The 24202-nt window shown below is 49.1% G+C and overlaps 1 protein-coding gene across 1 annotated transcript in view; it reads right to left on the bottom strand.

The window, feature by feature from the left end:
• Window positions 1-1197: 1197 nt before the first annotated feature.
• The window catches only part of LOC307091356 (uncharacterized protein), a 23545-nt gene continuing 540 nt past the window's right edge, over window positions 1198-24202 (bottom strand). The window contains exons 3-13 of the mRNA XM_079758300.1: window positions 22711-22944; window positions 21177-21377; window positions 17243-17362; window positions 13548-13655; window positions 12287-13101; window positions 10072-10120; window positions 8997-9608; window positions 8040-8116; window positions 7040-7109; window positions 2926-3111; window positions 1198-1360 (exon numbers count right to left, since the gene is read on the bottom strand). Coding sequence (XP_079614426.1) covers window positions 1215-1360; window positions 2926-3111; window positions 7040-7109; window positions 8040-8116; window positions 8997-9608; window positions 10072-10120; window positions 12287-13101; window positions 13548-13655; window positions 17243-17362; window positions 21177-21377; window positions 22711-22944 — 2618 coding nt within the window. The 3' untranslated portion in view covers window positions 1198-1214. The remainder of the gene's footprint in view (window positions 1361-2925; window positions 3112-7039; window positions 7110-8039; window positions 8117-8996; window positions 9609-10071; window positions 10121-12286; window positions 13102-13547; window positions 13656-17242; window positions 17363-21176; window positions 21378-22710; window positions 22945-24202) is intronic.

A 24202-nucleotide genomic window follows, 5' to 3' on the forward strand; every position in this document is an offset into this window, starting at 1 on the left:
TGAGAATACATCCCTCTAATGGGGCCGACAGCCGGCCGAAAGCTACACCTTGGGGGAGCAGGGGGGAAACGGTGCACAATGTGGAAGAATTACGCACTCGTGACATCATCCCGCCTCATTACCCTATCACACGCAAGAAGCGCCTTGCAGTCTGTCTGGCTAGCTCTTTTATGAGCCCCGCGGCGCGTACATTATGGCTAGCTAGCTGCCGCGGTTCCTTCTCTGGCGATATCATTGCCCTACTCCGAGTGAGGCCAAAGCTGAGGCGGTGGGAGACACATTCCGATTTTCTCTCTTAAAAAAGAGACTAAATAAGAAAAATCGCCTCTCGAGCAAATCGCGCCCACGTCCCAGGCACGGCAGAGAGTGGCTGTGCTCTCTTCTCACCCGCAATGCCCTTCTCTTTTCAACGAGGTGTGGGTGACCCCCAATATGTTTTCCTCCTATCAGAGCCTTGCTGGGGTTAGGGGGGAATAAGCTGGAGAAGGTGTCGCTTAGGACATCATGTCTCTGCTAATACATCCCTGCACACCCTCCCTCTCTCTCTCTCCACCTCCCTCTGTGTGTGTGTCTCTTGCCGTCTCTCTCCCAAGGCTGCCCCACCCAAGACATAATGCCATTTAACGACAGGTCAGACCCCCCCCCCCCCCCCCACTGCCAGATCTGGGCGTGTATAGTCAGCCTCACCCCTGTCTGGGCAGGCAGCGAAGGAAAGGAAAACACGAATGAGATCACCAAGAAAGCCAGCCGATATTCAGGGAGAGGTTGTTGCAGGACGGGTCTTAAAGGAAACCCACGGTCTGAGACAACCGTACGGGGGAGTCTCCTCCCCACTCCCGCGAGGCTTAGCGGGTAGGGCGTGTGCCATTTACGGCTCAGTCCTGATCGCAGCGACCCGGGTTCGATTCCTGCTTCCTTGGTCCTTTGCTGCATGTAGGACCACACCCATAGAGGACCACACCCCTATAGGACCATACCCATCTCCCATACCTTCCCGTCTCTCTCAATCTGTCATCAAGCATAAAAATGCAAAAAAAACCATGCTTAAAGAAACGTTCCCGGTTTGGATGGCTTCTCGGGAGAGTTCAGAGGTCACACAGGAAGTCAGAGAACAGACGTGGAGTCGTGGTCGGCCGTGAGTCCGCTGAGAGTCATGAGCCTCTCAGCATAGGTGCTGCTGCAGTCCATGGAGGGGGGGTGTGGGGGGGGCAGAGTCACTGTGGCGCCCCCCGCCGCCGGAACTCTAGTGTGTGAAGGCCCTCCTGGCGCCCCAGTGCATGCTGGGTACCCACTTTGTGCGCCGTCTCCGTGGCGGTGATGTCGATGTGCGCGTACCTGGTGGAGCCGCCCCCCTTCGTCCCTGAGGGGGGGGACACACACACACACACGCACACACACACACAGGTTTAGAGCCCTGTCAAAGCTCAAGTGTGTGAGAAGATCAAATTATGTCAACCCTCTCCATCTCTCTAAATTGAACCGCTTCCCTTTGAAAACAACCCACTTCACCGTGCTCAGGTGTGCCGCTCGAATCACAGCCGGTGTCAAAGCACATCATTCAAATAAAGACGGAGAAGGTGACGTGCTTTAGGGCTGGGGTTTTCAAACTTTGTGTGTGTGTGGACCACTATTAGTAATCAGGAATTTCCGCGGACCACCTCATAATACACATAATAAAATATGTAAAAAAAAAAAAAAAAAAGGCCTACTAGCACTAAAAATAACTGGTCATAGCATCAGTACAACAGGCTTAAAATAAAGTTGGCTGCACACAACGGATGCCACATATTTTTATGGGAATTTTCTGGTAAAAGGAATGTTAAGAAAAAAACAATTCTTTCATATTTTGTTTTGCTTTTCCACGGACCACCAGCAGTACCGGCGCGGACCACTGGCGGTCCGCGGACCACACTTTGGGATGTGCTGTTGCGTTGACAGTCACAGTTTCCCCACCGGTGTCATGACAGAAACACGGCTGTGTTTAAGAAAACACGCAAAGAGCGTTCCGGGCGAAACGCCCCTCAGAATGGAGCTAAAGATGGCCCGATCCACAGCTGTTAGGCTACGCGACCCCTGACCCCTGTTCCCAGGGCGACGGCGACGGCAGGAACCGTGTTGCCACGGAGACGGTCAAGCGATGGGGCTGTGCCGCTGGGGAGGCGGTACACTTCATCACTGACACCATACATCAAACTCTCCCGTGTCCGGGCCGCCGCCGTCCCAACCTCCCTCCGTGCTCCTCCGGAAACTATTACATCCCATAATTGCGTGTCAGATGACAAGGGCCCCAGCTGTCTTTCGGGGGCGATGCAGGAAAACGGTGCAATTATCGACCAGACCCCAGAGAACAAAGAATTTGCTCTAATGATGACTCTGAAGCTCTCCTTACGGGATATAGTCCTGTGATGGTTGAGGAAGGCTTACTGCCCTGGTGCGCTGGGATATGACCACTATTACTGGACAAAGGCAGCAAAGGAAGACAGGTTGTGTACGTCAGAACGGAGAAAAGATCCCTTTGAGTTAAGGGACGTTTCCGTATTTCAATCAATCCAAAGTGATCCAACGCTCAAATCATTCATTCGTGTGCTTTGACCGAGTTCAGGCACAACTTTTATAATTCTTAATATATGTAACATATTGTGTAATTATGACTATCAGTCATAATCAGGCAATCAATCCAATGGAACGACGCGCACTTTAATTATTAAATTTGAGTGGTTTCATCTGCTTCATTTAATATTGTTGGAGAATGATATTTTAATCACCAAAACTTTTAATCATATTATAATCCTCATATATAAATGATTACGATTATTCCGCCATCATCCATTTGAGCCAGTGTTTATGCTTTTAATTTTTTATTATATTTTAATTAAAACTTCCAGCACAGACACCAAGATTCCTTCCCCCAACACGGGAGCTTACTCTGGGCTGGGGGGAGCGCGCCGGGGCCCCTGAACCCCGGGGCCCCTGTCTCCTGGATCTCCAGCTCCATGTAGTTGAGCTGCTTCTTGGACGTGGGGCTGATGGGGATGTTGACGTATGTCACGCCGTCGCCCGCCCAGGGCCTCTCCGGAACGGGCCCCTCTGCCGGGAACACGAACACGGCCCCTGGGGACGACGAGGACGAAGATGAAGATGAAGCGGAGCTGTTAAGTGTCAGCGCCTCTGACGAATCCCAGCCGCAATGCTCTGGGATTCGAATCATTTGCATTTACATTTATCAGACGCTTTAACCCAAAGCGACTTACAATCAGTGCATTTGTCAGAAGAAAGAGAAACGACAATATATCGCTGTCGGTACAGTACGGATGTTCACAGAACCAAGTGCCAAGCACTAACTATCGCTAGGTTAACCCATTCCCCGTGTACAACAAAGATAGCTAGGATAAGACGCTACACAACGCTAACATACAATGAGCATGCATACATTAAAATGCCAGGACGTACGACATAGGATAAGTGCGTACATTAATTCCAAGATGTACCCCAATGAAGTACCTCAATTGGGGTGTTTTTAGGGGAGCAATGGTGCGTTTTATTATCCATCTGTCTCGGAGGTCCGAGGACGTTGCCTAGCGACACGCATGAACGCGCCCCTTTTCCTCGGACGGCGAACTTGCTTGCTCGGATGAACTCAGAGGAACCCTCGTCGCTATGGACGACGTGACTTAAAAAAGGTGTTTTGCGTGTGACCCCGACGAGTGATTTCAAACGAGAACCAAACTAAACTCTGTGCGTTCCACTGGTTTGCATTGGATGACTCCCTCTCTTGGTCCAACACATGCTACACGAGGCCTCAGCTCTGATTGGCTGACCCGGTCAACCCCTGTCAACCCCAGGCCTTACCCAGGGGAGCCTGCAGCCTCCGGGTAAACTACGGTGCCGCTACCGTGTTGGCCAAGAACTGCGCTGGTTGAGAAATGTTTACATTCATGCGACGGTATATTTTAACATGGGATGTGCAGGACTGTACTGTAGTTACAGTAACATTACCTGTACTGTAATGTTATGCAAATGTTATGTATTGTGTGGACGGACACACACACACAAGCGCACACACACACGCACACGCACACACACACACACACACACACACACACACACACACACACACACACACAAAACAAACCCGTGCTTACATCCTTACAGTAACAGCTCTCCCCAGCGAGAGCCTTAAAGGGGAAGCTTTGTGAGTCTCCTGGAGGAGACACGCCCCGCGTACAAAGCTCTCCCCGTCCGTCGGACTGGAGCCCGCCAGAGGTTACACCGACGTGTACCAGTCTTACCTATGTGGCGAGGCGTGCGCCTGGCTAAGTTATGCGCATGTGGCACAACAGTTACATCTCAAACGGCTGGGACGGGTCCCCGTTTGGACGTCCTCACATTCCCTCTCATTCGTATTCTCCTTAACAGCGTACTGGAGGTGTGACCTTCACAAGGGGCTCCGGACCATACAATACTTGTACATCTGACACATATGCCTAATATATAAACATCTCCATCCATCTATTTAACTACATGTAATCATTCAGTCCAATGAAAAAACAACCACAACAGCCCTACTGTCCGAGCGGGAGTCACCGTGTCACCATGACGACGCGAGCCACATGGGTAGGTACGGCACCACAACAACAACAACAACAACAACTGGTTTCAGCTGAGCCAGACTTGTTAGTTCCCCCTGCCCCCCCCCCCCCCCGGGGAAGCCATTAGGCTCACAGTAGAGCCAACATCTTTTGTTTTCTTCCCCCCACCCCCCCCAAACAAAAAGGTCCCCTAATCGATGCGCCACTGGAGGAGTGGTACCGCCGGTGGGGCCCCCACCGTAATGGCGGCCATTACGGTGGGGGCCCCACCGTAATGGCCGCCATTACCGGGATGGGTTCTGCCCACACGACCGTAGAGAGCAGTGGAGCTCTGGGGGGGCCAGCGGGCGGAGCTCTGAGCCCCGGGAAGTCAGGAAGGCCTGACTCCCCTTCTCAGGAAGTTAAAAAAAAAGCTGTTTCCACTAGATGATTTTTATTGAGTGGAAGTGTTTATTCATTTTTTTTTTTTTTACAGCATTCATCCACCACCAGCATGTTTCGAGCTGCAGCTTGTGTGTACCAAATAAATCCAAACGGCTCGGAGCAAAAAACAGCAAAAAAAAATAACGACTTTGGTGAGGAATAGTGTTTTCCTGCAGTGTGTGTGTGTGTGTGTGTGTTCTGATTAATCCTCCTAGGGGGGGGGGGGGGGGGGGGGGGGGGGAACTCTTCCCACAGCTAGGCACAGTAATCCTTCAGAGAAAATACATAAACACACCAACCCACATACGCACGCTCACACAGACGACTTGAGTGAACTGCCCGGTTTTAATACATTGTACAGTGAAAAAGGCGGTGAATGTGAATGGGCTGATTTCCAAAGCCCTACGGATCTACGGTTCTTTCTCTATAAGGCAGAGCAATTAGATATATGTGAAACCTATATCTTGTCTGGTTTGATAAATGAACCCAAAAATACGCATCTATATATATTTATAATGAATCTAAAAGGGGGAAAACTATGCTTTAGGTCAGGTCTTCACGTCTTACAGTTATTAATCACCGTGACAGTATGGAAGAGCTCGAGAGATTATTGTACCCTATGCGGCCGTTCAGTCAAAAAGTTGCTTAGGAAGAGGCCACACACCTTTAGGACTCTCAATGATTTGTACAGGTACGCTGTGTGTGTGTGTGTGTGTGTGTGTGTGTGTGTGTGTGTGTGTGTGTGTGTGTGTGTGTGTGTGTGTGTGTGTGTGTGTGCGTTCCCCCGAATCCCGCACTTCTTTTAGGATGCATTATGGGTATAAATGCATTAGAAGTAAGGGAACCAGATTTTTGTACTCTGATATTTCAGGCAACGCTACAAAAACTTGTTAAATAGTGAACTATACAGGGTAGAGGTTCCACAAATCCAAACACGAAATGTGTTTGTACATTCTCCCTTGGGTGAACTACAAAAGTATGCTTTTTATAGGCAATTTTCTATGAACTCTTAATCAACAAAACCGACGCGCGCGATGATGGGCCATTTACAAGTAGCCACAGGTCAGGTTTTATCCCTGTTTATTTCGGGGGTTCACTTCAAACAACGCCTGACCCTTTCCACCCCTCCCTCATTCACACAGGGATGCTAACTTTACGAGTGGTGCAGCACATAATCCCTGGTCTGTCTAGTCCTCTTCACAGCCAGCGATGGATGATGGATGTGTTGTGTTAACGAGAAATTGATGGGTTCTATCGATGCGGGGGCATTACCATTGATAAGTTGAGACTTGGATGAATTTACTTTCTTATTGATCTGGACATTAGAGCCATTACAGGGTAGAGCCATTACAGGCTTAAGGAGAGGCAGCAGAATAAAATCAATAAATCTAATTATAATTATAGACGGTCAATGTACTAAATTTTAGCGACTCTTTGACCTGTGGCCACTCAAAGTGCTTTACGATTACTGCCCCACATTCACCCATTCATAGACAGATTAATACACACAATCATATGTGGCGAGCTCATTTGGAGCAGTGATGGTTAGGTGCCTTGCCCAGGGACACCTCACCTTTTTCACTGAAAAATAGTACTGTGCATTGTTTAGTGTTTTATCCTAGCTATCTTTGTTGTATATGGGAAATGGGTTAACTTAGCGATTGTTAGTGCTTGGCACTTGGTTCTATGAACATCCGTACTGTACCAACAGCGATTTATTGTCGTTTATTTTTCTTCTGACAAATGCACTTATTGTAAGTCGCTTTGGATTAAAGCGTCTGCTAAATGCCCTTAATGTAAATGTAACCAGCAGCCGATAACCAACCAAAAAGACAGTAATACATTGACTGAGTCAGCATTAATGATACCAGTATAACACCTCAACTCCTATATTCCATACTTGTTCAGTACCCTCCTGGAATCAGAGTTCAGCCTATAACCTAATCCTCACGACAAATGTAATTAAATGAGGTTTACCCTTTGGAAAGCCGTGTTGTGATGGATGGGGGGGGGGGGGCGTAACTCACCTTCAGGCTCCTGGAGGTATCTCGGGGCTCCGCTGCTCCCCAGAAGCTCACACTTGGCTTTTTCCTCTGCCTGCGAGTTCATGAAACCATGCACCGCAATCACAATATGATTTATGACCAGAGGTGCAGCACGGCGAAGCCATTTGAAGTTCAAAAGATAAGTTAAGAAGAAAAATAATTCAGGATAGTTTGCTGGAGCGTTCTTAAGCTTTGGCTCAATTTCGACCAAAAATCGTAGAGAAGGATTCGTCCCTTAGAAAAGACTTGCATTGTTGTTGTTTTGTTTCTATTTTCTGTCGTCTGTGTGGTTGTCTTGCGTGGCAAGTGCTTTAAGTACTGCTGCTGCCAAAACAACAAGCTTATGTCTCCCAGGGAGGAGAGAGATAGCAGAGGGCCAGCACTGTGTTTTTAATTAAAAGACAGGTCTCACCTTCCTCCAAGATGCCCCAAACAAAACCAAATTAGACCCGCTTGTGAAGGAAACAGTTTTTTGTTTTTTTTGGTAATTTCCAAAGGCTTTGAGCAACACATTCCTGAAGTGAAGAATAATGCTCGAAGTCCTCTCATATTTGATTTATCATACACACGTAAACACAAAGAAGATAATCAGTCCCGCACTGAGTAACTATATGCATTAGAGTACGAACTCCCGGTCGGAACTCACGCAAAAAAGCAATTCCGCACCACAAAAGCTTTTCTTCATAAAAACACGCGCTGATCTACGACCATTGTTTCAACGGCTTCAACGAGACACCAAACACAATTATGCAAACGACCTCTTTCACTCCTTTATAAACCTCCCTGTCGACATAATTTTCTTCTCCTTGTTACTCACAATCGGTATTTAAATTCACAGACGCTGACGTGTCTGGCTATCTGAAGTCCTCCCCCCACAACCCCCCTCAGAGGAACTCAGACCAGGAGGTGTAATGGAGTGAAATGTGCGAGCGTTCGATAGCGACCGAGCGGATTACAGCCTGTGCACCCCCCTCCCCCCTACCTCGCTGCTCCTCTCCATGGCCTCGCTGGTGGGCCGACCTCCGCAGCAGATCTCCTCCTCGCTGGGCGTCCTCTTTTCTGGGGAGAGGACGAGATAATAAAAGAGAAACAGGGCTTAAAAAATTAGGAGGGGGGGGGGGGGGAAACAAAAGTCCATCCCTTTATAATGCGAGTCATAACTTAATCGCAGCCTTTTAATTAATGCTGGATTCCAACGGGGCTAGCGAAGACGGGGATTAAAGTAATAGTATGTAAAACGGCAGAAGATACCGGTCGTTTTGCACATTTTGTTGAGAAATATCACGAGAGAAAACACGTTTGAGGTCTCGTTCTCCGTCGTTGGTCGAGCGTGATGGAGACGAGGGCGTGGGTGGATCGTACGTGACCCCATGCTGGAGCGACGCCGTACGCAGTCCGTTGACGTGCGGCTCGCTGAGGCGATAAGGCGACCTCGTTTGCATCCCGCAGGTGGAATCGTAAACACAGCGGCCCCCCTGGGGGACATATCGGTCGGGCGAGAAACATGAATCCTCGCACGAACAGCGTTTCTGACAATTCAATTTTCTTGTGGCGCGTGTGCAGTGCCGTTTGAACTTATATTTGGTTCTTCTCGCACCAAGTGTAACTGCCTCCCCCCCAACCCCCCCCCATGATAAAAATGTGTTGAAACAAAGAGTTGAACAGACAAAGGCAGCTTGAGAAGAAAAATGCAGAGAGAAGACGGTTCAAGGAAGAAAACGGTGGCAGAAACCGACAAGCGATTGGTTTGTTGTTTGAGTTAAAGAAGAAATCCAATCAGAAACAAAAAGGAGGAAGATCCGCTCGGGAGGAAGAGGTGAAACAAACTGAAAGGAGCATCTGCCATTATTGGTTAGTTCAGCTCCCAGGACGAGAGAAGGCGGAGGAAGAGAAGGCGAGGGTGGCAGTGGGGCTGCCCGGAGACTTCCGAAGTTCTTACCTTCGTCGGCCACAGAAGGACCAAAGGTCACGTCGTCATGGCGACGCTCGCCGCCCGAAGTCGCTCCGCACGCGTGAGCATGCAAGCGCCGCGGACCGCGGGAAGGGGCCATGGCGTCCGTCGTCCGGGCCCTTCCGGAGGGGAGGCACGACGCCAGGGGCCCCAACGACCCCAGGGGCCCGACGCCCGGGTCCAAAGAGGTGCTGCTCCCGTTGTAGTTCAGGGAAGAGGGGAACCGTGGCGGCGCGTGGCAGCGAGCTCCGATGCACTTCAGACAGTTCTCATAAATGACGGCGGACTCCCGGCGAGGCGCGGTCGTCGGGGGCGGGGCTCCGAGCCACGAGGTGCGGACGGGTTCCCGCTCCGGCCCTGGTCCCAGGACGGAGCTCATGGACATGTAGAGGCCCGGGGCGCCGGTCCTGGCCCGGGACAGGCGGCGGGTTCGGGTGTCGGAGTCGGAGAGCCCCATGAGCTCGGCCAAGAGGCTGGCTAGTTTTTCCCGCCCTTTCTTGGGAAGAATCGTCGGCCTCTTCTCCTTTGATGCCGCCGCGAGCCCCCCTTTGCCGGGGGGGTCTTTGGAGATGTTGACCGTCTGGGACGTCCCGTTGGGCTCTGCGGGGGGACCGGACGGACACACGGGGGTCTCCAGCCCTTTATCTGCTGGGTGTGGAAACGTGATGTCCCCGGGGGCACTGACCAATGAGGCGGCTTCACCCCGGTGCTACGCTCAAGGGCTGGGAGGCTCAGTCGGGGAACCCAAATAGGTGACACTTACATGTTCACATTTGGACGCACAAACACGCACAAAACACACACATTCGTCTCGATGGCGGCTGATCGGAACACACTGAGGTGTGTGTGTTGCTGGAAATATCGGCACATTCCAATATTTTTTAATCTTTATAAGTTTATCATACAAGACTTTATGAGTCTTGTACAAAGTCTTGTATGATGTATAATCCATAGAGAATTATAATTACATATATCCTCCAACTTCTCCCAGGGAAAATAGTTTATCGATACTTGAATGATATAGGATATAAAAGATCATGAATATGACGTGACCCTTACTTACCTGTGATGGCTGCTATCCCGGAACCACTGCCAGGGCTGTACGGTGGCCACTGTGGGACAATAAGGAGAAAGGTACTGTCAAAACGGTTGTGTCATAAGATGAAAACAGTAACAAGCTCTGTTCATGTAATATTGATTGCTCTCGGCTTAATACGGATTTATTAGAGACAGCTTAATAATAGCCCTTAAAAGCTGAGCATGGTTAATTAAACGTTTATTTTAAGTTTTGTGTCCATCATCATCAATTTGTCAATCAGGGACAATCATTGTTTTTACTACAGCGCCAATAGACTGACAGGTACCTCTGGTGAACTGTGGATTTAGACAGTTAGATGAAGAATTAAAGTGTGGAAAATACTTTAAATCAGTTAAAAGTTTGTCTGCCCTCCTCACTAAATACACCACCAGTAGGTGGAGCTCTTAGTTTGAAATATCTGGAAGAAGAAGAACTCTCAGGAGTTCAGAACGTTACCTCAGGTTTTCTTTGAAACAAAGTAAAAACTGCACTCCAAGTTTCAAGATTTAAAAAACTCAACATCTGATTTCAAACACAGGCAGCTTTTCAAGTGAGTACATTTAGATTCTGTCTGCGACAGACATTTTGCAACCACACCACCGATAAAGAAACATAAAACTACAGTAGCACCAACTTCTGCTGTGGTGACGATACAGGGAAAACAGAGGGGATTCTCCACTCTCAGCAACTGGTAGCCAACCAAAATCTTTAGATAATGATACAAACCAGGATTCAATCTTTCCTACTAATTCTATCACAACAACATACCAGCACAACAAACTGAACCGCCAATGCTAAGGCAGAGAGCCAGTGCCATCCCTGTCTGCTCGTGCTAATGCCGTTTGGTGAATGTGTGCACGGATTCAGACAGATGGACTGTGGGATTGAGTTCTTCTGATACAAGTGTGTGGAAATGCCGCATGCACACACGCACACACACACACACACACACACACACACTGGTGCGCTTGCACAAGGAGCACAAACACACACACACACACACACACACACACCATCGAACAGCTGACGCCAACACGATAAGGTCTGTTCACACAGGTTTTGTATAACAATGAGTTATACTTTGAGCAAAGACTACTTCTTTTTTTTACAGCAGGATTAGGCAGGATTGGCCTGCAACACAGAAGAGTTTTATTTCAGCTTAGAGGCATAGAAATGATAAGCTACACTCACAAACCACTCTTTTGGTTTCAACTCATTTGTGTCGACTATGGCCATCAATTTTTCTTATTACTATCATTAGAAAATGTACATCACCATCGCCTTAATAAAACAGATGCACTGCTTTTGAATCCCTTGGTTGTTTAGGTAGTGCGTTGTGCCACTTCTGGTCACTTGCTGTCTAGCCCTGACCCCTTCCCAGGTTCATGCAGTCTGACTACCTTACAGCACAACTTCCGGGTGGGAGAAACAGACGCCGAAAGGGGCAAAGCTACGCCTTATTTCGGGTCGCGCTACGGAGATCCCTCCTGAAGAGAATCTCATTTGCGCGAGTGGTTGAAGCTTTCAGAAGCAGATTTTAATAAGTGTGTTTCTACAGCACAGTTTTTGATTTCAAACCATTCCCACCTTTGCAGACAAGATCACCAGTGCTGACGATTTGTGTCTGCCCCGCCCACAGCGAGATGATTGGTCGAAAACAAACATGACGCGAAAGAACGTGAAACACCCGGTTTGCCCAGCTTCAAGCTCATCTGCCGCGAGACTACAGACGATCAATCTAAATCCGGACTTGAGAGACGATCCCTTATGTAACATCCACAGAGAACCTCCCGCCTACGTTCTCCACAGACAGAAAGAGAAATAAATCCCTCTGGTGGAGTGAGTTGTGGGCAGAGGGCGCTTCACTCCAGTAAACACACAGCGCACCGCCTGCAGTGGTAGGAGTGATAAGGTGACGGAGGAAATGGGGTGATTGATTTCAACCCTAATGTCGACTGAACGCAAACGAATTGGCCCAACAAAAACCAAAACAACACAACACCCACAACCACAGAGACTCCAAAAACACAATCTGGAAAGACAGACTGATAAACAAACCAAATATGAGTGGAATTGGACTCATCAGAGACTGCCAACGTAATTGATCGCTGCCTCATCAATTCAGACCCAATTACCGCGGAAAACGCGGGAAAACACAATCTGGTGGAATGACGACTAAACTATGCCACACGTGGACTACCTTATACCCCCCGCAGGTGGAGCAGATTGAGCAGCCCGTCATGGAGGTGTAGCTCTGGGAGGAGTCCGCCACAACGCTCCCCCTGCTGTCTCCTGATTGGACGAGGGCTTGGACGTGTCCCGGATGAGGCGGCGGCGGCGGCGGCGGCGTTGGCGGTGGCGACAGGCTTCCCGTGACTCCGCCCTCCGTCTTGCTCTCCTCTGATTGGAGGAGAAGTGGCTCTGTGCCGGGGGCGGCGGCGAGGGGAGGGGGCTGATCATCGTCTCTGGCCACGCTCCTGGGCGTGTCGTACAGGTGCCCGTGGGCGGGGCCGCGGCCCGACACGGAGCCGCAAGTGCAGGGGCCCCGAGGGTCCCCGCTGGAGGGCAGCGGCGGCGGGCCGGGGCCGGCGCCGGGAGCGTACTCCTCCCCGGGAACGCCGTCCAGGCTGCCGGTGTAGGAGGAGAAGCTGCCGGAGTAGGAGGAGTGGCTCCCCGTGGTGGCGATGCCGCTGTCGGAGGAACGCTGGCGTCCGATCTCCTGGAGCGGGCGGGGCGGCTTGGCGAGGGGGCGGGCACCTCCTCCTCCCCCATGACCGATCGACAGCCTCTCCGCGCTCGGGATCGACAGCCGGGCGAACCCGACGGGACCGGCGCCGGCGGCGGCGGCGGCGGTGACGTCAGAGGTTCCGGGGGCGGGGCCCGGGGCGGGGCCGGGGTCGGCCCACACCGTCAGGCGGCTGCCCACGCTGCCGTCCGAGCGGCTGGTGTCCGAGGTGTCCGAGGAGCCCGACAGACTGCGGTCGTCGCCGGCGCCCGCCGTGTACACGGACAGGGCTGCGGCGAGAGAGAGGGGGGGGGAGGGAACACGGGATGAGAAGCGAATCCCGGATCTGAGGGAGAGGCGCGACCGGCGGAACTTAATGAAGATGTATCTGGGTTACAGAGATGAGGGATACGGACGCCGATTGGCTGTTTATTATCGCAGCAGCTTTAGCAGAGGATTCCCCCCCCCCCCCCCCCCCACTACCCAGTAAACACTATAAATCAGGCGAGCATCAGCTATGTCAAATCTGCAAACTTAGTTAGAAGACTAACCACGCCATGATTAAAGACAACATGCATCATTTCCAAGAAGTAATTTGTGTGCAAAGACCACGCGCGCACACACACACACACACACACACACACGTTTTTTTTAAAAGGGGAACGTGGACGTCAGCTCATCAACTGAACAACTAATTGAACATCTACAAAGGGGGAGTGGGGGGGCGGGGTCTCACCGTTACTATAGCGATGGGACAGCAGGCTGAGCCTCCTCTCCAGATCCTGGTCCTCCCGGGTCACCTGCTCCTCCGACTGGAGCGGCATCGCGGGACCCCCGCTGGGGTCTGGGGATGGACGCACGGGGCCCACAGCGTTACCATCCCATGAGCACCACATAGCCTCAATACAACCGTAACATCACCTCAATACAACCGTAACATCACCTCAATACAACCGTAACATCACCTCAATACAACCGTAACATCACCTCAACACAACCGTAACATCACCTCAATACAACCGTAACATCACCTCAATACAACCGTAACATCACCTCAATACAACCGTAACATCACCTCAACACAACCGTAACATCACCTCAATACAACCGCAACATCACCTCAATACGACCGTAACATCACCTCAATACGACCGTAACATCACCTCAACACGACCGTAACATCACCTCAATACGACCGTAACATCACCTCAACACGACCGTAACATCACCTCAACACGACCGTAACATCACCTCAACACGACCGTATCATCACCTCAATACGACCGTAACATCACCTCAATACAACCGCAACATCACCTCAATACAACCGTAACATCACCTCAATACGACCGTAACATCACCTCAATACAACTGTAATATAACCTCAATGCAACCATAATATAACCTCAATGCAACCATATTATAACCTCAATACAACTGTGATGTCGTTATAATGTCACCACAACATTACCATCACATGAGCACGACATCACCTCAATACAATCGTAATGTCACCATATCATCACCTCACTACAACCACAATGTAACCTCAATACAACTGTAATGTCGTTATGTCACCACAACGTGACCATCACATGAGCACCACAGCACCTCAATACAACCATAATACAACCTCAATGTAATGTCACCACAACGTTACCATCACATGAGCATAACATAGCCTCAATACAATCGTAATGTCACCATAACGTCACCTCAATACAACTATAAAGCCACTATAACATTACCATAACATAACCTTAATACAACTGTAAAGTCACTTTAATGTCACCTTAACCATAGCCGTAATATAACCTTAACTCCGACTTAACCGTAACATTACTGTAATGTAACTATAAAGTCACCTTAACCATAACCGTAACGTAACTAATGAAACTGTAATGCCACCATAACCATAATGTAACAGTAATGTCACCATATCCATAAGGTAGCCATATTTTAACATTACCTGAACCAAAACACAACCAGGAGGCTATGCTGGATTGACATTTATTATCTAGAGTCAAAACTGACAGAGAGGTTTCTTTGGGCAATGTACTCTCACTTCTGTGTGTATTATGCGTCTAAACAGAAGCCTGTGTGCGCGTGTGTGTGTGCGTGTGCGTGCGTGTGCGCGTGTGCGTGTGTGTGTTCCGTGCATACGACAGACCTCTGGGTGTCTGCTGGCGGGACGTCCTGGTGTTTGTGCTACAGTGTTTATTAATAGCGCCACCACAAACCCCCCCTCCCCCCCATGGTAGGGGGGCTACCACTGGCGGCTTAAAATCCCTGGGAAAGGGGTGAGGATCTGAGTGAGGGAGGGGGTGAGTGAGGGATGAATGTCCCAAGGTCAACCCATACATCTAGGAGGTTCGTTTTCATAATCCATAACCCCGAACCCCCCCCCCCCCCCCATTACCCAGCAGGCATTGTGGATGAGGAAGGGGGGGGGGTGTATGTCAATTGTTGTGATCAGAATTAACTCAAGAAGGAGGAGGAAACCCAAGAAATTAATCAAAATACAGAGAGAGGATATGTTATATAAGGACGCTCGCATGGGACGGACACACACACACACACACACACACACACGTGGGGGGGGGGCCGGTGAAATCCTGTGGATGAGGTTACAGTACAGACATGCCAGGGATGATCAGAGGCTGGGACGCCGCAGCCTGTGTAATCTAGGACCCCCCCCGCCCCCCATCGCCCACCCAGCGCTATTTATTCATTTTTACTACGCAGAGCAATTAAAGCAGGAGTTATGGGCCCCTGTCATCCGAGCGGAGAGGAAACCGCTTTGTCTGGGAGACCCCAGGGAAAACCAGCTGGAATAACTTCCAGACGCGGCGATATCCTACCCCATGCGCGGCAGAGTCTCCCCGGAGTCTACGGCCAGCTCTTGGATGACGCCGTGAATTATGAACATCATAATTAGGGGCCGAGGGGCCAATCCCCGGGGAGTGGTTCTGTTAGCAGCAGGGGGACCTCTCTGTAGCGCAGCAGTGTTCCGGCGATTTGTTACCGCAGTTGTCACCGGGGGTCCAGGGAGGACCACCAGGGAACATAACCCTTGGGATTTCATCTCGTTAAAAGGGTATCGAGGTAGAATCTGCAAGAGTTATAAATCAATGTGGGCAGGAAAAACTCCTCCTCTGACTAGTATTCCCCCTCTTTCTGCCTCTTCTTCTTCTTCCTGCTAAGACCGTTTCGACTACATTCTTGACTTTATTGAGTTTACTTTCTTTGCAACACTGTCATGCAAGCAGTGCGCTGTCCTTCAGAAGAGTACACTGTGTTCTGCTGACCGGCCGCGGGACTAAAAGCAGACCCACAGAGGCGCTCTCTGAAGAGGTAGCCTGTATATGCTCTACTTTTTAAAGATAATTTGATTATGTTCAACAGCTGCCAGTGATCCCTCCACTGCCCACATCCACAGATATAAATATAGTAGAGAGAGTGTTTTTAAGTTAATGCCGCCCACATTCCATTCATTTGAAATGGTTTAAAAATGGCCACAGATTAGGAAAGAGAGAGAGAGAGATGAGCCGTTATGGGGACACCATTGACCCCCTTTTGGACGTGGACGCACATCTGCAGGTTAGCCTTGGATCTCTCACACACACACACACACACACACACACACACACACTTTAAAAAAGGGTCTTCAATTGATTCTAGGGCTGTAGGGATGCTGGTTCCTCTGTAAACTACCCCTCAGTTCAATCTCATTAAGCATAGCACAGGTGTGTCGCATCAACACTTAACGAGCAGGTGACCCGGGAACCCCATCAGCCAATCAGAGGTGACGCAGTAGCAGGTGTTAAACCTGTGGAGGGGGTCGTCTGAAGTAAACCACTGAGCAGCAGCTTTGGGGGTCTAGCTCTCCTAGATACTCCATTGCTGTGTCCGAAATCATTCCCTATTCACTCACTCACTATTCCCTATATAGTGTTCATGATATAGTGCACTTTACAGGGAACGTTTCTAAACGTCATTTGCGTCAGTAAATGCGCCGGGTATTTGTGTGACGCAGACAGATGTGCCCACATCATGTAAACAAACCGGGAACTCACAAGGAAAGCTGGAGGTTATATTGATGTTGAATGTTACATTACCTTGATCAAGATTTTTTTTATTAATTTTGAGTGTTAAATTTTCTACGCTAAATCCCGAATAAATTGTTGACATTTCTAAAACGAAAGCCGGAGACTCCGTCATTAAATGTATTCGTTTTCGCGGTTATTCAGCTTCTTCTTCTCCTCCGGAAAAACACAACCGCATTGCATTGTGGTATACGGAAGCGAGCAAATGGCGAGCACCCTATATAGTGCACTATATCCGTGACAGGGAACGATTTCGAACGCAGCTGATGTCTATCAGCTGTACCCCGAGTCTCGTTGTAATGCCTTGCCCGTGGGTTCCACTGACCTGGCAGCACCGGGCGGAGTCCGAAGGGGCTGCGGTTGGGCGAGACGCCGCGGACGATGCAGTCGAACAGGAAGCTGATGTGCTCGCCCTCCGTCGACGCCAGGAAGAAGACGCCGGCCCCTGGGGAGAGAAGAAGGGCTCTCGTTAATAGGTTTGTCGTTTTCTACATTAAAGTGTGTCAGGGACATCGCCGCGTTTTCTTTTTTTGTTCTCTAAATAATTGACTGATTGGTTCAGAAAACTGTCCTGTTGTGAGACGCATGTCAAAAGGCAGACGATTAGACAATCAGATATTCAGTTATAAAATCGGTAAAGTACGTACAACAGTACAACGACAGTCATCCAATCTCAAAAACATTAAACATTTCCCACATGTCACATTTCCTTCTCCCCACAGTATGGTTGTTTTGATGTTAAATGTGAACATAAAGGAGAATGGAAAGGGTATGTGACGTGGACGGATACAAGATATGAAAACATCCCCACGTTCGCCTGCCAGTCATCTATTTCATCTCATCGATGAAGGCCTGGTTCCGTCCAACGCTGTGTTTCGTCTGTTATATACCGTGTGACAGTGGGAACATTTTTACCGTAAGAAGGAGCAAGGTGGCTCCCCAAAGCTTAAACCCCACTCCTGATTTACGGCCCCCATGACGCATTCCGCTTCAATCTAAAAAGTGAACAAAAGGGTGGCAAACACTTTGAGGCCAGGGGTTGTACAACCTAGTGACCCCTGACCCCAGTCTAGGCCTGTCACTTGAAAGCAAGACACCGCCACCAAGAGAGACCCCCTTTGGTCCCCCTCTTGCCAAGACCACCCACATCCCACTGTGGTTCGCTCAGAAAACAGACAAGACGGATGACATCATGTCTGTTTCTGTTTGTTATTTCTTTTAAAGAGAACCACCTTAAAAGGGGTCGCATTTCTCTCCAAAGAAAAGCCAGGATTAAGTCAAGGCTCGGAAATGTTGGTTTCAACAACTAGTTTTTAGTTTTTAAAGTTGTTAGTTTAAGAGGTTGAGGAGGACTCTGAGCTTTTATGGTGTTCACAGCTGCCGGTTCGGTGTCGACCCGCTAACCCTAACCCTAACCCAGAGTGGAAGCATTAGGCCAAATGAAACAACAGTGAGCACCGAGTGTGGGGACGTAAACGACATCGTGAAGAGGGACACACACACACACACACACACACGGAGGATTTGATATTTATAATTTGGAGGTAATAAGGAATCACAGAGCAAGTCCTAATCTTTACATGCTAAAGGTTTTTTTTCCAATGGAAACATTTCTTCACAGGGTCAAATCCAACCCCGAGTGTAGAGCCCTTGCTAGAGCCTTTTTCTCAAGCTCTTTCCTAGGGCGTCTGGGTCCGGTAAGGGTCTGCCTCCCACAGAAGCTGTTTAGTGTCCGGGTTCGGGTTCGGGCCGGCCTGAGGAGGATCAAATGTACTGACACCGGGAATTCACACCCTTCAAGGAGCACGGCAGATGGGCCTCGCTCACTGCCCGCCACACGTCCGTACGCTCGGCGCCTCCGTTTGTTGTCGGTTTGTTTCCCCCTGCCACCGTGACACGGGCCGCGGGCGACCTTCTGCGTATTAAGGTCAAACAGGGTCTTCGGGGGGGGGAGGGACCGATATCGGATCGAGCTAAATAAACCGGGCTGCGCATTCTTCGGGGTCGGGTGTCTGGATGGCGAAGTAGGAGGTGTGTGTGTGTGTGTGTGTGTGTGTGTGTGTGTGTGTGTGTGTGTGTGTGTGGGGGAGGGGGTTAGCGTGGGGCGCGTACGCTCCGAGCGCCTCAGGTGTAGACGCCCACTTGGCCCGGCCCCCGGCCCCCCCCCCAGGGTAATGATTTAATGTCTTGATTAGAGACGGACAAACACGGTGCTGCAGCATCATGGGGCTCACATGCAGCTGAGAGACATCTATTCTGTGGGACAGCATTTACATTCTGAACCCTTTGGCAGCCAGGAGACGCCCACTCTGCGGAGGGATGTGAGTTAGCAAGACATTCCCGAGGCAACTCCTGTTTGAGGGGTTTTAAGACGTGTCGAAGGTTTCTGTCAAATCGGCTCCTATCTCGGTCACTTCTCCACTAAGCCTGAGGAAGCGTAGGACGACATCAGGAACACAGCGAGTCAACATAGTGTAGAGGACTTCTGTTGAATAGCTTCATACCCCGGTCCCTTCTCCAATAAGCTTGAGAAAGAATAAGAGGACGTCTCGTGAAGACAGAGTCGACGTTAAACGCAACTGACAGCTCTGCCTCTCCCCCCTCCCCTCTCTTTCAATGCGGCTCCATTGAGCAACTTCTCAGAGGGCACGTGCGCGCACACACACACACACACACACACCTCTCTTCAACCAATCGATGGTCCATTAAAAAGGCCACATACTTGAGGCAAAACCAACTCCATTCGCACTTCAATCCTGTGCTCTGAATACCGGAAGTACCCCATTGATCACGATCACACCACACCGATGATGCAATGGTGCATAACTACTGATTAAACCACTAAGATGTCTGGCTTTAGTTACATTACATTATATTCATTAAGCTGACGCTTGCAGCCAAAAGTGACTTTGAATAACTGCATTCAACCATGAAGCTGCAACTCAGAAATGTCAATAATGCTGCAAGCACATACAATTCATCAACAAAGCTAAATTGCAAAATATGCTATTGTTTTAGCTGCTGAATTTAAGACACAAGAACTAGATGGTTTTCAGTCCTGCTGATTTCTCCCGAGTCACAAGCACAGTTAACGGTGACTCAGTTCCGGCAGGCTCCCACATGCCATTTTTACTAACACACGCGCGTCCGCGTGATGAAACCGCCTTCGTCAACGCAGTTTTTTCTGAAGAGTGCCTACAAGCTTCACTGAGTCAGCATAACCACTTCATTAGACAAAGCTATTCTGGAGTGTTCCTCTTTCACTCAGCGCAGCACATTACTCACGACACATCGCCTTTAGACAAGTGTTGGAAGTCTGAAAAGATCTTTATTCACCGGCTGTGTTGTTGTGGACGACCTCCCCTTGATTGGACCTAAGATGTTCTCATTCATTCATTCATTCATTCTGCTGTATTGCTGGACCACGCCTTAATCCATTCATACATCTTATACTTGATCACTTAAAAGGAGCATTAGGTACGACTTAGAGGACATCCCGTAAACAAAGAAAGATTTGAAAATACAAAAGGCAAATAGGCCTCTGGCCTAAGCCCCTCCCACCAAACGATGCCCAGTCGTGCATGAGCAGGTCAGCGGAGAGAGGCAACTAGGGCCTTGACTTTGTGAGGAACTTTGCTGAATGGTAGCGGCAGAACTGGCCCTGACTGTTTTTTTGCAGAACATTGGATTGCAGAAAGCTGCTGGAATGTTTGGAGTAATTTGATGATTGACTTATATTTCGTAAAAAAATAGTGCCTTTTGCTCCTTTAGGTACAGTATCTTTCAGGGGCACAGGACTCATTGCTTTCAGCCAAGTTGCACCACACTCATCCAGTTGAATATCACACCCTAGCAGCTGGGGTTGAACCAGTTGATTGCATGTGTGGACTAAATTGCTCAGGTTTGAATCAATATACACAGTAATATAATATCTCCACCTTGGATCACGGAAACAGTGCGCTCACCATAATCGACACCTTAAACAGTACACACGCCCTACTGTACAGTCAAATTAGTTGTTTGGCCGAATGTGACAGTAGTGTGTGAGTGTAATCAACACTGAAGTGTTTATGAAGTTCTACTACATTTCACTTCCAACCTTTGAAGTGAAATGTTTCACGGGGAGCCATCTGCCCGCGACAAATTGTAATTTTTACGGCGTCGAACGGAAAGGGCCAAAGTCAAAAAACGCTGCCAAGGCAATTAGGAAACAAAATGTGAAACAGAAAAACACGGAGCAGAAAGGTGAATTGACTCACAATAACCGCAGCGCGTTCCGCCCTCGAACACAAAGCCGGTCGGAACCGGTCCATATCTCCGCAGGTCCGGAAGGTTCCAATGGCCCACGACAACGGGGGGGTTGTCCCTGGCTAGCGCCAGAAGGTTGTTGCATATGTGGAGCGTGGCGGCTCCCCCCTCCAACTTGGTCCCTGGTAGAACTCCAACGTTAAACCGGTGAACTGTGGGAGCGGGCAGAACAACGACAGGAGTGAGTCAACAACAACAAACAGGATAAAAGTAAAACAACTCCCCCGATTGTCTATTATTTTGTATTGAACACTAAAAGAATGAAAGCGAACAGAAATAACAACCGTTGAAGTGACTTGCAGTTCTTTCGGTTTTTTTCCAATAACAATGATTTCATCTTTGGGATCACAACGGGAGTATGGCTTTTATTTAGTGCAGCAGTAAAAGAGCCAACAAGCTGGATGCAGTGGATGTGGTCACTACTCTGGGCTTAGATCTCCCGGCCAAAGCAATTGACAAAAGACTCATAAATAAAAACTGACTAACTCAGTCAATATTGTTGCCTATTAGGAAAGTTAAACGTGCCAAGGAGGGTTGGAATGAAAGCACTGTGTCTGATGTGCATATTAAGTGTGTGTGCGTGCGTGCGTGCGTGCGTGCGTGCGTGTGTGTGTGTGTGTTAGACGTGGGATGTGATGAGATTGATGTGGGTGCTGTAGTCAGTGATACATTCTATCACTGCCTGGCCTGATTGAAACTCATTAAAACTCTAACAGCACGAGGTGGCAAAATCATCCTTTCCAACAATGCCATTTTAAAAACATGCAAAACACACTCCTCACCACCAATGCAGTTTACACAACACCTACACACATTTCTTTAAACATGCACACACGCACGCAGAAACACACACAGAATAGTACACAGACATGAACGCATGCAATCAGGCATTATTTGAGTATTGGAAGCACTGGTTGTACTGGTGTTGTGTGGTCAGCCTTTAGCTAGCATCTCAAAAGGGTCCAAAAGCGACTCAGTCTAAACACATCAAGATTATTAAGGGGGACAGCACCCAGAATCCTCCACCAACACCCCAAAAAACAGCTGTTTGCGTTTACACTTCGGTAACGGGAGTTATCCCAGGCGGTTGTGAAAAGGAAATCCCCCACTCCAACAAATTGGTGAACACCGAAAACAGGCCGCGAGGATTGTGTTGCTACATTCTGCTTTCTAAAGTGTTAGGGCGTGGGAGGATAACGCTGTTCAAGTCCCTCAAAGGTATTGGGGTGTTTTATATTTATGTTTGTCTCCAAGGGGGAATGGGAGACATGAACCAGGACAACAAACTCACAAAAAAAAAAAAAAAAAAAAAGTGCAACCAGAAAGAAAACGATGAACGTCTCCGAGCTGCTGGGGGATGCGGTGTGTACGTCCACTGGAGAGGGGAGGCTTCGTGGGCAGTGTTTGATTGCGTTTAAACAACGTGCGTGCGGGAACAGATGCGTCACAAGCTAAGACTCACGCCTCTCCCCCTCCCCTCCTCACCTTCTCCCAGGCTGTACCGGATGCGGACCTCCCAGGCCAGGAGGGTGTCCTTGCTGTCGAAGCCCAGCACGGCGGCCTGCGTGAGGCAGAGCACCGCCAGCGTGTAGGGGGCCCCCTCCAGGCCCTGCCCGCTGACCTCCAGGCCACAGATGTCCTCCAGGGTGATGCTGGCCCGTTCCCTGTGGCCCTGGGCCTTCTCACTCTTGTCCTTGAACACCAGCAGCACCAGGCAGTCTGGTGGTGGTGGTGGGGGGAGAGGGAGGGAGAGAAGAAAGAGACCCGAGAGATAAAAGACAAAGACCAGAGAGACGGGGGAACCCGAGAGAGAGAGAGAGAGAGAGAGAGAGAGAGAGAGAGAGAGAGAGAGAGAGAGAGAGAGAGAGAGAGAGAGAGAGAGAGAGAGAAAATCTTTTACAGTTGTAATAAAAGTTAATACGTTTTGAACTGCTTCTACGTTGCAAACTGTTTAATTTCCATGGCGATAAAGCTATCTTTTCAACACTCAATAATGGATGATTCCAAACCAGGGAGGAAGCCAGCAGTGTGTTTGAGGAGCTCACTCTGCTTGTTGGTTGTGTGCGCAGTGACAATGTGAGACATTATCAAACGACCAGTGACACTCCTGTCTTGGGTAATTGTTTAAGACGTGAAACAGATGCCCCCCCCCCCCCCTCCCCTCCCCTCCCAGGAGTGTCGTTGTCCCATTTAAACAATTACTGTCAACTGGAAAAACAAGCTTACACACAGTCACACACACAGCTGCTAAAACACTAACAAACCACCAAACATTTGGATTCTCCCAAGCTAAGGCCAACAAGGCAATCCTGCTGAACAGCACGGCCGAAGGGCGAAGACAAAACGCTGGGCTGGTGTAACTCAACCCCCCGGCAGGCAGGGGACTCACGGTTGCATAATCAGAGGACAATGTAAGGCCACATCTGTCACGCGTCCAATATAGTAACTGTACAAATATCAATATGTTTAAAAGGAATGTCTTCATTAAGTTCTAAATTAGTTGAGCATTGCTTTTTGAAGGTGTGCCGCACAATTAAAGACGTTGTCGCTAAAATCGTCCATTTTTGTTTACCCTTCTTTGTTTTGATTCATTTTCATGTTTTGGTTGAGTATCATGGTTCTCATCCTTTCTTAAGCGATACAAGATCTGAATGCATTAGAACCCTGAGTTCTCATGCACATACACAATTTAATCCAAACAAAGTGGTGCGACAACAATTTATCAGACAGCCACTTTAAAGCCAGTAGTTTAAAAAGATCGTTGATAAATGGTAGGCTATATTGTGTCATTTTAATCTACCAATCGACAAATACTAATAATAAATCCTGGGCCTGCACCATACAGATTATAAAATCATATTGGAGGTGATACCCCAGATATAGACACACGTCCTGCAACACCTAACTTAACCATTAACTTAACAATTTATTTAACTTGGATGCTTTCAAACCGCTTTTCAACCTCGGCTAAACACAG

This window comes from Pollachius pollachius (assembly GCF_949987615.1).
Source record: "Pollachius pollachius genome assembly, chromosome: 20".
Classification (NCBI taxonomy): Eukaryota; Metazoa; Chordata; class Actinopteri; order Gadiformes; family Gadidae; genus Pollachius; species Pollachius pollachius.